This window comes from Naumovozyma castellii, chromosome 9 (genome assembly GCF_000237345.1).
Source record: "Naumovozyma castellii chromosome 9, complete genome".
In the NCBI taxonomy this organism is placed as follows: domain Eukaryota; kingdom Fungi; phylum Ascomycota; class Saccharomycetes; order Saccharomycetales; family Saccharomycetaceae; genus Naumovozyma; species Naumovozyma castellii.
The window spans coordinates 3,454-20,369 of NC_016499.1; the positions used below are offsets into that span (position 1 = coordinate 3,454).

General features: G+C 35.5%; 9 protein-coding genes across 9 annotated transcripts; 2 read left to right on the forward strand and 7 right to left on the reverse strand.

Moving 5' to 3' along the window:
* Positions 1 to 1,351: 1,351 nt before the first annotated feature.
* On the reverse strand, positions 1,352 to 1,843 carry NCAS0I00100 (uncharacterized protein; the record flags this gene model as incomplete). Its single annotated transcript, XM_003677976.1, has 1 exon — positions 1,352 to 1,843. One exon carries the CDS (start codon positions 1,841 to 1,843, stop codon positions 1,352 to 1,354), a length of 492 nt encoding a protein of 163 aa, XP_003678024.1.
* Positions 1,844 to 1,858: 15 nt separating this feature from the next.
* Positions 1,859 to 3,217, reverse strand: NCAS0I00110 (uncharacterized protein; the record flags this gene model as incomplete). Its single annotated transcript, XM_003677977.1, has 1 exon — positions 1,859 to 3,217. The coding sequence occupies one exon, from the start codon at positions 3,215 to 3,217 to the stop codon at positions 1,859 to 1,861; it is 1,359 nt and encodes a 452-aa protein (XP_003678025.1).
* Positions 3,218 to 4,077: 860 nt separating this feature from the next.
* On the reverse strand, positions 4,078 to 5,757 carry FRT1 (Frt1p; the record flags this gene model as incomplete). Its single annotated transcript, XM_003677978.1, has 1 exon — positions 4,078 to 5,757. The coding sequence occupies one exon, from the start codon at positions 5,755 to 5,757 to the stop codon at positions 4,078 to 4,080; it is 1,680 nt and encodes a 559-aa protein (XP_003678026.1).
* Positions 5,758 to 6,219: 462 nt separating this feature from the next.
* On the forward strand, positions 6,220 to 10,923 carry MYO2 (myosin 2; the record flags this gene model as incomplete). Its single annotated transcript, XM_003677979.1, has 1 exon — positions 6,220 to 10,923. The coding sequence occupies one exon, from the start codon at positions 6,220 to 6,222 to the stop codon at positions 10,921 to 10,923; it is 4,704 nt and encodes a 1,567-aa protein (XP_003678027.1).
* A 379-nt stretch (positions 10,924 to 11,302) lies between these two features.
* Positions 11,303 to 11,641, reverse strand: SNC2 (SNAP receptor SNC2; the record flags this gene model as incomplete). The annotated part of the gene is made up of 1 exon (XM_003677980.1): positions 11,303 to 11,641. The coding sequence occupies one exon, from the start codon at positions 11,639 to 11,641 to the stop codon at positions 11,303 to 11,305; it is 339 nt and encodes a 112-aa protein (XP_003678028.1).
* Positions 11,642 to 11,911: 270 nt separating this feature from the next.
* SCD5 (Scd5p) lies at positions 11,912 to 14,125 on the reverse strand (the record flags this gene model as incomplete). The annotated part of the gene is made up of 1 exon (XM_003677981.1): positions 11,912 to 14,125. One exon carries the CDS (start codon positions 14,123 to 14,125, stop codon positions 11,912 to 11,914), a length of 2,214 nt encoding a protein of 737 aa, XP_003678029.1.
* Positions 14,126 to 14,952: 827 nt separating this feature from the next.
* Positions 14,953 to 15,756, forward strand: GCN4 (amino acid starvation-responsive transcription factor GCN4; the record flags this gene model as incomplete). Its single annotated transcript, XM_003677982.1, has 1 exon — positions 14,953 to 15,756. One exon carries the CDS (start codon positions 14,953 to 14,955, stop codon positions 15,754 to 15,756), a length of 804 nt encoding a protein of 267 aa, XP_003678030.1.
* Positions 15,757 to 15,815: 59 nt separating this feature from the next.
* Positions 15,816 to 16,160, reverse strand: URM1 (ubiquitin-related modifier URM1; the record flags this gene model as incomplete). Its single annotated transcript, XM_003677983.1, has 1 exon — positions 15,816 to 16,160. One exon carries the CDS (start codon positions 16,158 to 16,160, stop codon positions 15,816 to 15,818), a length of 345 nt encoding a protein of 114 aa, XP_003678031.1.
* A 56-nt stretch (positions 16,161 to 16,216) lies between these two features.
* FAR3 (Far3p) lies at positions 16,217 to 16,858 on the reverse strand (the record flags this gene model as incomplete). The annotated part of the gene is made up of 1 exon (XM_003677984.1): positions 16,217 to 16,858. One exon carries the CDS (start codon positions 16,856 to 16,858, stop codon positions 16,217 to 16,219), a length of 642 nt encoding a protein of 213 aa, XP_003678032.1.
* Between the last annotated feature and the right edge of the window lie 58 nt (positions 16,859 to 16,916).

Below are 16,916 nucleotides of genomic sequence, written 5' to 3' on the forward strand. Positions count from 1 at the left end.
TTCTTCTAGGAGTACAATAACTTCCGAAAGTACCTATATCATCTTCAAACTTAAAAACTTATCAGCTGGCAATATAAAATCATATTTGTCAAAAAATGCTCTTCTCCAGTGTTCTTTTCTGAACTTTATTTTGTTAGGCAGAATTTTGTTGTGTACTTCGGTATCCTAATAGGGCAAAACACTTCAAAAATATTGAACCTACAAATGCATATTTCCATAGTTCACGTTTACCTATATACATAGCAATGGACATAAGCTGCCATAGAACTGACAACTCAGCAGCAATTAAAACCCTGTCTCTATTTATTATTGCTCTACCTAATATATCTTTGAACATTAAACTTCCAGAACGTAACGACAATAATCCCAAAAGGAAGAGGTCACACACTGTTGCGAGCATAAAAATGTGGTGGCAGCCAAAAATCATGGGGAAATAATATAAATATTCTGTAAAAAACGGTAGGTTCCAGCAAGTCATGAATTGCATACAATTATTAGTTAAGCATTAGAAGTCCTCTTTAACTGCTGCAGCTACCAATAAAGTATGTCTCAAGGTGAGTTTGCTGAAAATTGTAATTCCTCCTAGAACTAGGATATCCCGAAAAAATCTTGACAGTTTAGTTTTTGCGGTTTAGCAAATTGTAATTCCTACTTGCCGCCCATGGGATTCGAACAGGTAGCAATTATGTGGACACAATGATATTACCACCATTGGAAGGCTGAATAAAGTTATAGTGGTTACCTATCAATTGTTATTGCATTGTCATTATCAGAATTTACCGTAGAGTAACATAGTTGGAAATGAAATTTTTGTAGTTAATATTGAAGACTTGAAAGAGTTTTTTCTGGAATTTCCGGTTTTTGTATAATAAAGGTTACCAATATATAGTATTTTCATTAAACAAGTATGATTAGTACATGACCACTTGTTGTGGCTATATCCCTGCAAATAATAATAGTTTACCAGTGCTTTATTATTTTAAAATACAGTTTTAATAGTATATTATCACATAATAGCATCATTTAACATGCTCGTTTTGTATTGGTATTCCATCATAATATATTATGGATCATCGGCATTATATGATTGTTCAAAAATATAAGCCCATCCAAATCTTCATATACTGAACCATGTCCATCTATTCCCTCAGAGGCTATATCTTCCAAGCCTTTGATGACACCCAACTGTAACCATATTCTCCTAGAATTTGGTTTGTTGTTCTTTCTCGCGGAAAGTCAAGAAAGAAAGCGCTGACTTCGATACGCTTAACGATAAAATTATATTAATATTTTCTTCATATACATACTGTCTATTAAACTCTTAAATGAACTATATCCAAAACCAAGTTGACTAGTTGACTTCCTTGGACTTTTTGAACTTCCCAACACAAGCTTTGAACCAGTCAGCGATTGGGTCCTCATCTTTAGTGGTATACTCACCCTCAGGAATTTCTCCATCATGTGCAACTTTGTCGGTCAACTTTGCATCTCTCAAGCAGAGAGAAAACATTAGTAAAGGAGCACAAAACACCAATGCGACTACAGTTTCCAATTTCTGGACGTATTTGTACGCCTCCACCACGGCCTCTCTCTCCGAAGTTCCCCAAGTGTAAGTAGTAATGAACGTGTATGGAGAAGCATATGCTGCGGTGGCCATAGACACATTACCACCAAGACGCTTGAGGATCTCTGGATAAAGCTTCTGGGTCCATATACAACCGCTAATTGCCGAGCCAACAGCACTGCCTATGCGATATACAGTATACGTGAGCGCTGTAACCGTTGCCATGTGCTCGTGGGAGGTAGCTGCTTGACAACTGACTGTCACCGGGTATGTGAACATGACCGTACCCAGCCCCTACACACAGAGGGCGCCAATGATACCGCTATGAGATTGTTCTCCACCTCTGAAGTTGTATAGCAGTCCCATACTCAACATCCATAGGGAACAACCGAAAATAATGAACGGTTTCAACCTGGTGCATCTTGTCATCAGCAGAGCGAAGAATGGAGAAGCTACTGTGGAAACAAAAGAGGACAGTGTTGAAATCCGAGTAGCTGATTTAACAGATTCGTGGACGGCTACAACCATCACAGTGTATAAGTAATCAGCTGCCATGTAAAAAATGAAGTCGATTAGGAAAGAAATACCTAGGGCCGCCCAAACACCACGATCTCTGACCAATTTGTAGGGTATTAGAGGATCTCTGGCCCACTTGTATTCCCAGACACCCAAGATTGGAATCAGCACGAAACCTAACACGAAAGGACCAATAACACGGGAATTATTCCATTTAGAATTAGTACCACCGGCTAGTGTTAATGGAACTAGGATACACCCTAAGCAAGCTGTAAATAATAAAGTACCGATGATATCTAGCTTCCAGAACAGTTCTGTCATTGTCTTGTAAAACCCATTGGCTTGATAGAACGACTTTTCACTTCTAAGGGCATGCCATTCCGGAGTCTTGCTTGCTTTCCATTGCATATGTATCATACAACCAATCATAGGGATGCATGCTAACGGGAATATGAAGGCCCACATACCGACGTCCCATGACCAATGCACTAAAGGGTTTGCAGAGCTAGTGACATTACCACTAATCCATGTGTTGATAATGAATGGCCATGTTGGGGCAAACTGGTAAAATAACCTCCACTTTAATGAAGAAAAATCAGATAAGATCAGCAGTAAGATTAGAATGATACCAACGTACCCTGCATTATAAAATATAGCCCCCGCAGCATATCTTTGAACGTCATAAGCCTGAGATTGGATAATTGTACCAACAACATAAAGGACAATGGCTATAATGAATAATGTTAGTCTCCCAAAGAAATCGGATAATCTAGAGTAAATAATTTGGGAAGCAGCGGAAACCACAGCGTTAATAACGTTAACTGTGGATAACAAAGAATGTTCTGCGTAAGAAGATGTAGCGTAACCAGTATAGATGTACCTGATATTACATTCCAAACCATATGCGTATCCACACACGAATGCAGAAAATAATAAAATTACATGGTGGTACCATTTATCATATACAGCAGACATAATTTCTGTTTTTTTTATAACCAAACTCCTTTTAACTGCGAAGTCTGGTACAGAGGATTGAGTGTCATCGTTTTGGCTTTCGATTTCTTTAGTGAAGATGTCGTTTCCCTTGGAAGAAAGATGATTCTTCTCATGTACTTCGGGACTCGATTGAGACGACATGATTGTATGACTATTTGATGGTGCACTCTTTTATTTATAATTATATAAATGGTAGGAATAAAGAAGACAAAAATTATTGTGATGAGATGATGCGATGATCATCCTTTTTATATTCTTATACAATGTTTGGCTTCTGACCCACGTACCCGCTTTTTTCAGGGCAGAGCTACAGTTGTTCTTTGAAAACAGGTGCAGTTTTGCAACTTTTCAAGAACTGTCAAGCTACTTTTTCAGTTACCATAGCAACCAGTAGTTGTATGTCGCACTTTTTCTCGGTATTGTTAACACGCCAAGAACATAATTGCACCCACTTTGCAGTGTTCCTCGAGGAAACCAATGGCCACAGATCCGAGATCGATATCCCCATATTGTACGTTAGTAAGAAAAAGTTGTTGGGTGCAGACCATGTAATAAAACGGGAAAGATAATTATTTTATTAACTACACCCAACCTAATTATCTATGAACGATAAATTTCAAATAGAAGCACCACTATGAAAATATAATATGTTATTTATCGAAGACAAATGAGGGCAGTTGAGGTATTGAAAAAAATAATTTTCTTTCCCATTTTATTCAATGCCACGCTCAATATGTGTTTTCCTTGTAAGTCTACGGTTCGATAAATATGAAAGAACTGAAATTCAATTATATGTACAAGATATAAATATATATATATATATATATACAGCCCTGCAAAATTAATACATTCTCATTCTCTTAGTATCTATAAAGTTGAAAGTGCAGTTGTTGGTGGTCGAGAACCACGTTCTGGTCCGTGTTATAAGTGTTAGACTGTATATTGTGATTTGAATTTATCATTGAATATTAATTAATACGCATTTTACATAAATTATGTATCTACCTGAACAAACCTATAATTTTTTTGACCCAGTATCCAAAGTAAAGAACAACAAATATCACTAAGATGTCGAACACTAAAAATCTATAACTATAAATGTGCTTGACATTCTTCTTTGATTCTAATAGAGAGTTTTCAATTAAAATTAAATTATCAAGCTGTCTCATCGTTTCTCTTTGTTCTTGTAACTTCAATTGACAATATTCCATTCGGTTTTCTAATTCTTCCAGTTGTTTAATACTTGCCTCAACAGAAGTTCTTAATTCGAATTCGAAAGATGATTCATCGTCTTCATTAAAAGCGGTCTTTATCTTCGATAAATATTTCTCATTTATCACATCATACAGTTCATCAATTCTATTTTTCATATTTTGTAAATGGAATGTTAAGTTGTCAAATTTACTTAACGTCCCATGTAGATCAGCTTCATCTTTGATAACAAATGTTTGGAGATTCTGTTTCAATAGCCTTTCAAATTCAGCTAAAGTATTGCAAATATGAGTTTGATAGTAATTTAGTTCATTACAGTTTATATTAAGTGTGGTAGTGGCCCTTAATTCATCATTGGTGATCAAATCTTCGGGGGCAGATGATGTCGCCTTGGGTGATATGGCCAACGAGGTCTTCTTACCCATTATTGGTAATGGAATTGGGCTTGTTTCATAAGATGAAGCTGAGGATGAAGTCGAAGAAAATGAAGACCTAGTAGAGGAGGAACTATATATGGACAGAGAAGATGAAGTAACTGGTAACTTTGACGGTGATATAGATGATAGTACAGTAGATGTGGAGGATGGAAACGAGGAAGAATTCGATCTAGATTTCGAAATAGGCTGTGATGGCGTATCTAAATCGTGAAATAATATATCCGACAATGATTGATCAGTGAAAAGATTCATCTGCTCCTGATTGTTATTATTAGATTTGGTCGCAATGGACCATCCTGTTTCCCCGAGGTTATCCTCAGAAATTGTAGGTGATTTGCCTGGGCCATTCCTGCAATTTAAGAACTCATTCACTAATCTTTTTTTATCTGATGCTAGATTTGTTGAATGATTATTAGAGTTGGATCTTTTATTTTTAAGTTGTTTCCCTGAATTTTGGACTTGAGAGAACCCAAGTGGGCCACTAGCTCCAAAGGATGACGTTCGCCTCTTATATGGAGAAGTATTTCTACTGGAATAAATGGATGATTGTCGTCTGCTCCGTAGGCATTTCTCTCCTCCATCTAAATAGTTGCCTTTTGCATTTGTTAAAGTAGGTTCCTTTGAGAGAGCATCATTAAATATACAATCACTAAAAGTACCTAATGATGCTGCAGAATAATCAGGAAGAGGTTGTGATTCTAAGTGTTTTCTTCTTGAACTAGTCTTGAAAGATAAACCTTCTTCAGAATTGTGCCTTTGTGAAAAATATGAAGCTAATCCTATTCTCGATGGTTCAGATTCAAGAATCGGTTCGTCATTAATAGATAAAATTGGTAATTTTATATTATTTTGAGATTTTGTTGGTGCTAAATGTCTCGTCTTAGAAGCAGCACTTTTCCTTTTCAAATTGTTAGAGAATAAATCAGCCTCATGCGATTTATCAATCTTTTTTTGCAACTTATTCGGGAATGAAGAGGGTAGGAGGGTAGTTCTGGTGCCTGGATTTTCTATTCTATCAATCAGAAAATTCATTGATTGCTAATGATGGATAAAGATGTTGGTGTCTTTCAGAATATTAGTGGAGATGTCGATATAGGAAAAGGTGTCAAATGTCTTCAGATGGGTATTGTTCGAAGATTATTTTTCACATTATTAGCCCTTTAGGGTTGTGGGTTTTAATAGGGTTGATTATGTTTAAATATAGGGTAAACATAATTTTTTGGGGTGCCAAATAGTCTTTAATTTAGGGTTGTTTTGTTTTTCTCGTTCAAAACGAAAGCCCAGTTTTTTTCTTTTGATTTGTTTTGAAATATCTTAGCCAAAACTCGTGTTTACTTATTTTGATCGGATACCCAACAAACGATTAAAACATCGAATCTCATCTAAGAAAAACAATCACTTATCCAGTCATTCGTTTTTGGGTAACTTCCTCGATATTTTTCTTCAAGGTTAGTGTTCAATCAAAAGATCATTGAAAATAAGTAAAAGATAAAGATGTCGTTCGAGGTAGGAACTCGCTGCTGGTACCCAAGTAAAGAGCAAGGTTGGATAGGCGCGGAAGTGACTAAAAATGATTTAAAAGATGGGACATATTTCATGGAATTGACATTGGAGGATAATGAGGTTGTTAATGTTGAAACTAAGGATCTAACCAACGAAAAGGATCCCAGTTTGCCATTGTTAAGAAATCCACCTATCTTGGAATCAACCGAGGATTTAACTACTTTGTCATATTTAAACGAACCCGCCGTTCTTCATGCAATAAAGCAACGTTATTCGCAATTGAACATCTATACTTATTCTGGTATAGTTTTAATTGCAACAAATCCTTTTGATAGAATGGATCAATTATACTCACAAGATATGATTCAGGCATATTCAGGAAAACGTCGGGGTGAAATAGAACCACATTTGTTTGCCATTGCTGAAGAAGCTTATAGATTGATGAAAAATGACAAACAAAATCAAACTATTGTGGTTAGTGGTGAATCTGGGGCCGGTAAGACAGTGTCTGCCAAGTACATTATGCGTTATTTTGCCTCATGTGATGAGGAGAACTCTTCCAATATGGGAAATTTACAGCATACTGCGGAGATGTCCGAGACAGAAGAGAGAATACTGGCTACTAATCCTATTATGGAAGCTTTTGGTAATGCTAAGACTACAAGAAATGATAATTCATCAAGATTTGGGAAATATCTAGAAATCTTATTCGATAAAGAAACTGCCATTATAGGTGCTAAAATGAGAACATATCTCTTGGAACGTTCCAGATTAGTTTATCAACCTAAAACAGAAAGAAATTATCATATTTTCTATCAAATATTGGCTGGTCTACCTGAGGATGTGAAACAAGAATTACACCTAACAAAAGCAGATGATTATTTCTACATGAATCAAGGTGGGGAACCTGAGATTGCTGGAATAGATGATGTAAGCGAATATGGTATTACTATAAAGGCGTTGACTTTGGTTGGAGTGGCTCCAGAAACTCAACAGCATATTTTCAAAATTTTAGCAGCATTATTACATATCGGGAATATTGAAATTAAAAAGACAAGAAACGATTCCTCTTTATCCTCAGATGAACCTAATCTAAAAATTGCGTGTGAATTACTAGGTGTTGATCCTTCCAATTTCGCCAAGTGGATCACAAAGAAGCAAATCGTTACTAGGTCTGAGAAAATTGTCTCTAATCTAAATTACTCACAAGCGTTGGTGGCCAGAGATTCAGTGGCTAAATTTATTTATTCCGCACTATTCGATTGGTTAGTCACGAATATTAACACAGTCTTGTGTAATCCAGCTGTTCTTGATCAAATTCATTCCTTTATCGGTGTTCTAGATATTTATGGGTTTGAGCATTTTGAAAAGAACTCTTTTGAACAATTTTGTATTAATTATGCCAATGAGAAGCTACAACAAGAATTCAATCAGCATGTCTTCAAACTAGAACAAGAAGAATATATTAAGGAAGAAATCGAATGGTCTTTTATTGAATTTAACGACAACCAACCTTGCATTGATCTAATAGAAAACAAATTGGGTATATTATCCCTACTGGACGAAGAAAGTAGGCTACCTGCTGGTTCAGATGAATCCTGGACCCAAAAACTGTATCAAACATTAGATAAGCCACCAACCAATAAGGTCTTCTCCAAGCCACGTTTTGGACAAACAAAATTTGTGGTCAGTCATTACGCTTTGGACGTTGCTTACGATGTTGAAGGGTTTATTGAAAAGAATAGAGATACTGTTTCCGATGGGCACTTGGAAGTATTGAAGGCAACCACCAACGATACATTATCTACAATTCTAGAAAGTGTGGAAGAATCTGCTAGAAAGGTGGAAGAAGCCAAGAAGAATGCTGCATCACAGGATCAAAAGCAATTAAAAAAGCCAACACCAATCAGGCAGGTACAAAGGAAGCCAACATTAGGGTCCATGTTCAAACTATCATTAATTGAATTAATGCAAACGATCAATTCAACGAATGTTCATTATATCAGATGTATTAAACCAAATGGAGAAAAGGAGGCGTGGAAATTTGATAATTTGATGGTTTTGTCTCAACTGAGAGCATGTGGTGTTTTAGAAACAATTAGAATCTCTTGTGCTGGTTTTCCCTCTAGATGGACATTCAATGAATTTATCCTAAGATATTATATTTTAATTCCACCTGTAGAATGGGCACCTATCTTCCAAAAAAATGATCTTACGGAACAAGATGTCATCAACCTTTGTAAGAAAATCCTTGCCGCTACAGTACAAGATAAGGAAAAGTATCAAATTGGTAATACTAAAATCTTCTTTAAGGCTGGTATGCTTGCATATTTTGAAAAACTAAGAAGTACCAAGATGAATAGTGCTATCGTTTTAATTCAAAAACATATTCGTTCCAAATATTACCGTAAACAATATATGCTAATGAAGGCTTCATTATCATTATTGGGTGCCTATTCTAAGGGTACAGTAATTCGTCAAAGGGTCGAGTATGAACTAGAACAACATGCCGCTACATTAATTCAAACAATGTATAGAGGTTACTCAAAGCGTTCGTATATATCTGGTGTTATCTCCAGTATTGTTAAACTTCAATCCAGAATTAGAGAGGAATTGGAACAACGTGAAATGCAAAGCAAATACGAAAGTAATGCTGCTATCTCTATCCAAAGTAGAATTAGAGCATTTGTTCCAAGAAAGGCGTACGAATCAAAGAGGAGAGATACTATTGTTGTGCAATCGTTAATTAGAAGACGTATCGCACAAAGGGACTTTAAGAAACTGAAGGCCGATGCTAAGAGTGTTCATCACCTAAAAGAAGTAAGTTATAAGTTGGAAAATAAGGTCATTCAATTAACTCAAAACTTAGCTGCAAAGGTGAAGGAAAACAGACAACTCTCAAAGCGTTTGGAAGAATTACAGGCAACTATGGTGACAGTAAGTGAATTACAAGACCAATTAGAAGCTCAGAAAATGGAAAACCAAAAGGCTCTTGCTGATCAAAAGGACGGTTTTGTTCTAGATTCTAAATCATTAAAGGATCAATTAATAAAGGCTAATAAGGATGTTGAAAGTGTTAAGTTTGAACTTGCCACTTTGACAGCCAAATACACAGAAATGGAAGCAGAATCAAAGAATCAATTGGATGAGTTAGAAAGAACAAAGACTCTATTAACAGAATCTAAGACTCAGAACTCCGACTTATACAGTGAGATAAAATCTTTAAAAGAGGAATTAGCTCACTTGCAGACTTCGATTGCGTTAGGCACTGTTACAACGAACACGAATATTGTGCCACATACGCCATCAAGAGAAAATAGGATGCCAAGTGGACATATGCGTGCTGCTGAGGAAAATATATCACCTAACCAATTGAAATCAATACCTTCAGATACAGCTGCAGACCATGTTTCTGTTAATGGATACGGCATGGATGATGATATTATAAATACCAACACGTTGACACAAATAAATGAAGAGTTGTATAGATTATTGGAAGGTACTGACGTCTTAAATAATGAAATTACGGAAGGATTACTTAAGGGATTCCAAGTTCCCGATGCTGGTGTTGCTATTCAATTGAGCAGAAGAGATGTTGTTTATCCAGCTAGAATTTTAATTATTGTATTGAGTGAAATGTGGAGATTTGGTTTAACCAAACAGAGTGAAAGTTTTTTGGCTCAAGTCTTAACTACAATTCAAAAAGTTGTTACCACTTTAAAGGGTATTGATCTCATTCCAAGTGGTGCCTTTTGGTTAGCAAATGTCCGTGAATTATATTCTTTTGTTGTATTTGCCCAACATTCTATCTTGACTGAAGAATCTTTCAAGAAAGGTATGAATGATGAAGAATATAATGAGTATGTTTCCTTGGTTACAGAACTGAAAGAAGATTTTGAATCTCTAAGTTACAACATTTATAATATCTGGTTAAAGAAGCTACAAAAGGATTTACAGAAAAAGGCCATTAATGCTGTGGTTGTGTCTGAATCGTTACCAGGTTTCAATGCAAGCGAATCGAACGGATTCTTGAACAAAATATTTAATTCAGGTGAAGAGTATACCATGGATGATATTTTAACCTTCTTCAATAACATATTTTGGTGCATGAAATCGTTCCACATTGAAAATGAAGTTTTCCGTACTGTTATTATTACGTTATTAAACTATGTGGATACGATATGTTTCAATGATTTAATTATGAAACGTAATTTCTTATCTTGGAAACGTGGTTTACAATTGAACTATAATGTTACAAGGTTAGAAGAGTGGTGTAAGACACATGGACTACCCGATGGAGCTCAATATTTACAACATTTAATTCAAACAGCAAAACTATTGCAGTTAAGAAAGTATACTATTGAGGATATTGATATGGTACGTGGTATTTGTTCATCTCTATCACCTGCTCAATTGCAAAAATTAATTTCCCAATATCATGTTGCTGATTATGAATCTCCCATTCCTCAAGATATTTTGAAGTATGTTGCTGACATTGTTAAGAAGGAATCTACCAGCGCACATAACGATATTTTCCTACATCCAGAAACTGGTCCATTTAATGATCCATTTGTTGCTGTTAAGACCAGAAAATTCGATCAAGTCGAAGCCTATATTCCATCGTGGTTAGTATTACCTGTTACTAAAAGAATTGTTGATCTTGTTGCACAGCAAGTGACAGTACCAGATGCCTAATTGTACTATGATAAATATTTATAAGTTAATGACTGTATCTTATTTTCTAAAAATAGAAAAGTAATGAAACATATAATCAAAGATCTTATTGATAATAGATTATAAAAAACTGAAGGCAGCTCGTATGAACAAAACATATTTTGCTTTGATAGATATATAGATGGTACACTATAAATAAATACTTATGGAGGCGCTAAAAATCTTTTAAAAACTCCAAAGTAAACCTGATAACTGGAATTTTTCATATTAAGTAATGAGATAAATCCATGTGCGATAGGATTAATGGAAGATTGCTTTTGGTTCTAATTTTGAAATTTTACTTGATTTAATATTTTATTTGAATGAATATCTATCATACATCCTATACTTACTTTCTTGACTAAGTAAAATGAACGACAATAGGAACAATAATAACCACTAATAGAATAATAATAACCAGCACTAAACATGCTCTCATTTTCAAATCTTTCCACCACATCTGCTTTCTTACTCTATTAGCACCCCTCTTGAACCCTTGAGCACTAACAGCCAAATTATCAGCTTTGTCCTCTATAGATGTTAATCTTTCACCACGTTCGGCAACTTTATTAATATTATCTCTCATTATTCCCACCGTATCATCTATTTCTGCCTTTAAAGCAGCAGCTTTTGACTGTGATTCTGGACCGTTGGTTTCTTCCGGTGGGACATAAGGATCATATGGAACGGATGATGACATGGTGTCTAATTATGTTACTTTGTGTTGAAGATATGTTTTTGCTTCTATAGATGGACTTTCTGGGTCTTCTTGTGTCGTGTCTCCTCTCTTTGTCACTTGTAATTGTGATGAAGTTACAGGTGGAAGATTGATGGTTTCAGTTCGAATCTAATGAACGCGTCGTGAAATACGGCGCAACAACTAAGCCCTGCATATAACTAAATCTAAAGTTCTATATTGGTTCATTTATTTATTTGTTTATATATCCAGTCTTTATCTGTAATTACACCATCATATCCTACCGTATGTATTCTGTAGTGAATTTACTTGATTTTGTAACGATCTATAATTACTCAAGATCTCTTCACTGCCTTGACTCTGTGAATGTGGTCTGTTCCCTTGTAACGTAGTATTGTTAGGATATCCTTGCATAGGGGCTCCATTGTATGAGGACGGTGCTGCTGCAAACCTTACATTCTGATGTTGGGATTGGTGCTGCTGTTGTGGAAGTGGGGGGAGCATTTGGTTAGGGTTTTGGCCATATGATACCATTTGCTGTTGTGGTTGTTGGTATTGGAGAGTAGTCCCATTAGGTTGTTGATATGTAGTATTATATCTTAGATGCGAGCTTTGGTTGGCGTTCGAGTTATTTTGTTGATTGATTGTTGGCAGGTTGAGTTGACTTGTGCTAGGTGATGGAGAATGTGACAATAATGCCTGTAGATAACTGTTCCCTGCATTGGTGGGTGCCAACAAATTGTTGTTTGAAGGTTGAGGTTGATTATGTACCTGTGTTGGGGGGAATCTACCTGGATATGTATTTTGTTGTTGTAATGTATTCATGTGAGATTGGGGTTGTTGGAGATAAGTGTTATGTTGAGACGGGTTCATGTTCATAAATTGACCTGTAGTTTGAGGTGATACAAAAATGTTAGGAGTTTGTATGGGGCTGGTTTCGTTACGGATTCCTTGAGATGGGGTGGGTCCTTGTTGTTTCATTAAGTAGTTAGCAGATCCTGTTGCCGTGGGATGTAGCTGTAAAGTGTTCATATTGCTGTTATTGTTTGTTTGTGGTGGTTGGGCTTGTTGTGTAGTTTGATTCTGAGTTGGTTGTTCAAAATAACTTCGAAATAAATAATTTGCAGATCCTGTCGCAGTTGGTTTTAAAGGTTGTAAAGGCATTTGATTTGAATCAGAGATGGGATTTGTATTTTGAGCAAATTCTTGACGAAATAGATGGTTTGCTGAACCTGTTGCGGTTGGTTTCAATGGTTGCAATGGGACTTGATTCATACTGGGATTATTTTGATTCAATGCATTATTTTCATTATTCATGTACATTGGTTGCATTGTTGAAGTACTATCGGGAAGCAATGTTGCGGAATCTACCGTCGTAATATTTTTAAAATGAGAAAGGGAATCCTTCATATCTTCTAGCACTTCCTTTTCTTCTTCTGTCTCTTGTTGTTCATTGGGTAAAGTGGAAACTAATGCTGAATTATTTTTCTTTCTTAATGCCATTTGTTTCAATAATTGATCCATTGGTAAACTTAAATCTAGAGGACCTTGTGGAACAGCAGATGATGAATCGTCCATGTTATTATTATTTGTAGTCTGGTTCAATATCATTGCATTATTATTGTTATTTTCATTACCACTGTTTGGTTTTGGTGGTTCTTGGAAAGTGATATGTTCAGCAAACCTAACTCTTTTATTTTTAAATACGGCATTTTTAATCTTTCTTCTTATTCTCTTTCTTGCAGTTCTACCCGTAAGTAATAATGAAGTAAATGAGTCAAAATCAACTTTCCCATTCTCATTATTATTACCATTGGCAGTATTAGGTGTATCCTCGTCCACTTCTTCATAAACTTCTTGATCATTATCGGTGGATATTGTTATAATAGGTTTTGGTTTGGGAATAGGGGCCTTATCCAGGATCATCTTTCTTGTTGGTAGTACATTTTGCAATAATGCCTTTGATACCAATCTCAAAACGGCAAAAAATTGACCAATGTTTAATGCATTTTTACAACTTCTAAATATCGCCATTATACGATTTTTCAATTGATCAGTAATGTTAAAATTGCAAAGGAATTTGAAAACGTCCATCAATCTTACCAATTTCCCATGTGTCTTTGCTATTATGTAGTTGTACCATCTCAAGTAAGTTCTCAGCTCCTCGTTGGTCAATTGAGTTTGTGATAGAGACAGTGGTACCCTCAGATCGTCTGAAGTCTCCGAATAATCACTAACAGCATCCGTTGATGACATGTTTACAATAGAGGTATCGCTTTGACTCCTTACGGATTGATCCATAGTGGGTAACCCTGTGTTATTACCATTCATGGGGAAACCGAAATCGAATGAAACACTAGGTGGACCCAATGAACCATTTAAGCCTCCAGGTCCATTGTTCGTGCTGGCACCGGTGTTATTGTTGTTGTTGATGTTGGTGTTGTCCTCTGTATTAAGACCCGGAATATTCAGCCAGTCAAAGGACATCTGTGAGCCGTGGTTAAGTGTGCTAATTGCGGTGCGATTGTTGTTTATCCCGCTGTAGAGTGTCTTGATCTTTGCTGTCCTGTCTTATCCTGTGTCTATTGAATAAATCCTCAAATTTCAAAACCAATCTGTGACCGTTTCAAACCCAAACATCTTCGTTTCAAAATCAGAAACCCAAACATCCACAAATTATTTTTTTCAAATTTTTTAATTTTTTTTATTTTTTCGAATTTCACGAAAAACCGGAAAAGCGCGTTTTATGCCCTGAATGACTCAGAGAAGCTCCAAAATCATATAAGAACAACACTCTCCGTTAATCGCCACCCCCAATACCTAATAGTCACCTCCCCAACAAACGATCAAACACACAAACAACCTTTAAAACAACCTACCAATCGATCCATCGAATCCTCACGAATAATACAATACTCCCAACCTCGCAATCAACAATTTATTAATTTTCAAGACCTTATTTTTATAGTACAGTACCTCCAATTATTGAACAGTAAAAATGTGTTGCTAAATTATATTTTGTTATAAAATATCCCAAAAATTAAAGAAAAATGACTATCTAAATTAAAATAAAATACCTTTTTTATTAAAAAAAGTTTTTCTTACCCCAAAACCCCCCTGTTAAAGTGTTTAAAAATGAATCGTTAATTATTACTACTAAATCTACCTACCCGGTTGTTTATATATCTCCCCTTCCACTAATCCAGTGTCAAGTACCTTAATCTAAAAATGGAACCTAATCCCTAAATTTAAAAAATATCGTTTACTATTATTATATCCCCCAAAAAATCAATTTAAAAATCAATATCGCTGCTATGTCCCAATATCAAAGTTTGTTTACACCCGCTATCGCTGCTAAGCAGCCAGTTTCCCCCATGGAAACTCCAAGTATTTCTAATTCTACTTCTACTACTTCTTCTTCAGGAGAATTGATCTTTGACAAATTCATTAAGTCTGAAGAACAAGAAGATGATCAATTTATGACTATCCCACCATTAAATGAATTAGACTCAAACGTTGTGGATGCCTTTTTCTCATCGAGTACAGACTCCACTCCAATGTTTGAATTTGAATCATTAGATGAATCCAACGATCCAAAGAATTGGACTTCTTTATTCGAAAATGATCTACCAATCATTACTGAAGATGATGTCTCTTTGAATGATAAAGCTATTGAATTGACCCATGACGTTGCTGTCAATGATAATGATGTCAATTTCATGCAGAATCAATGTTTCTTACCAACTCCAGTTATTGAAGACGCCAAATTGATGATCAACAATAACCATAGTTCAGGTAAGATTACGAAAAAGAGCAACATCAACAAGAAATCCTCGTTCTCATCTCCTTCTCCTTCTGCTTCTTCAAAAGTGGATCATTTAGGTGTTGTTGCATACAATAGAAAGAATCGTTCATTACCTTTAACTCCAGTGATTCCTGAATCTGATGATCCTGCAGCACTAAAACGTGCAAGAAACACTGAAGCTGCAAGACGTTCAAGAGCAAGGAAATTACAAAGAATGAATCAATTAGAAGAAAAGGTTGAAGAATTATTATCAAGAAATACGGAATTGGAAAATGAAGTTATTAGATTAAGAAGTTTATTAAATAACAAATAAATAGCTATATTTAATTAACAATTTCAATTCAAATATATTTCTCACTTATATAAAACAAACTATCCACCATGCAAAGTACTGGTAAATGATATGATGTCACCATCCTCCAATACGTATTCTAATTCTCCTTCTAATTCCCAATCAGTATCATTAATTAATGTTATAATACCTGGCCTCACTGTACCATTCTCTAGAAACACTTCAACATCCTTTTTATTAGCAATCATAGTTTCCACTATAAAATCTAATAAGTCTGCCATGGTAACTGGGTCCTCTTTGGGCACATTTAGGTTATGTACACGTTCCTTATTGAAAATAACATCCAGTCCACCAAGGAATTCCACTTTAATTTTAACCATTCTTGTCTTGTTTCGTTTGATGTCCTTCGAGATGAGTTCATTCATTAATAATCAATCTGTTTTTAGCGATGCATTTTTTAAAAAATGTCTTGTGCGGACGTTTAAAACGATTTATTAAGCGATATACCATACAACTGTTCAAATGACTCCAGTTTCCTCTTCAAACTCTGTATATGATGAGAATCTCTGGGGACCATTGTCCAATCAATGCCGTCCATCGTCTTTTGTAATTTCTCTAACGCTAAGGCTATATTTTCCTTTGTAATATCATTGGATTCATCAAGGTTAACTATATTGTCATCCAATTGTCTTTCCACATTCTCAAAATTGTCAAACATGAAATTATCAAAGTCTTGTAAACTGTTCATTCGTTGTTGAGTGATGAAATTCTTGATGGATAAGATATGGTCGTTAATATTCTTAATTAAATTCCAAACTCGTTTCTTTAAATATTCTGCTTGTTCAATTTGATATATTAGTTGGTAGTTCTCTATGATCAACCTCTCCTTCTCATCCTTAGCCGTTTCATTAATGGTCTCGGAATAACGTTCTTGTACCTCTTGATTCACTTTATTAGTTAACTGTTCGTATGATAATCCAACTTGTTTGGCGATTCTTTGTAAATTCAATTCAATCTTATCCGTCTCCTGCCTACTGGCACGACATTCCGCAGTTAGTACTTTGGTCAATTGTAATATATAGTCGAAACTATCACTGTTGGCATTGGTATTATTCGAATTCATTGTTGAGTTTTCTTTCTCCTGTGAAAAGAGTTGCGTCGGTCGGATTGTTAGATGGTGA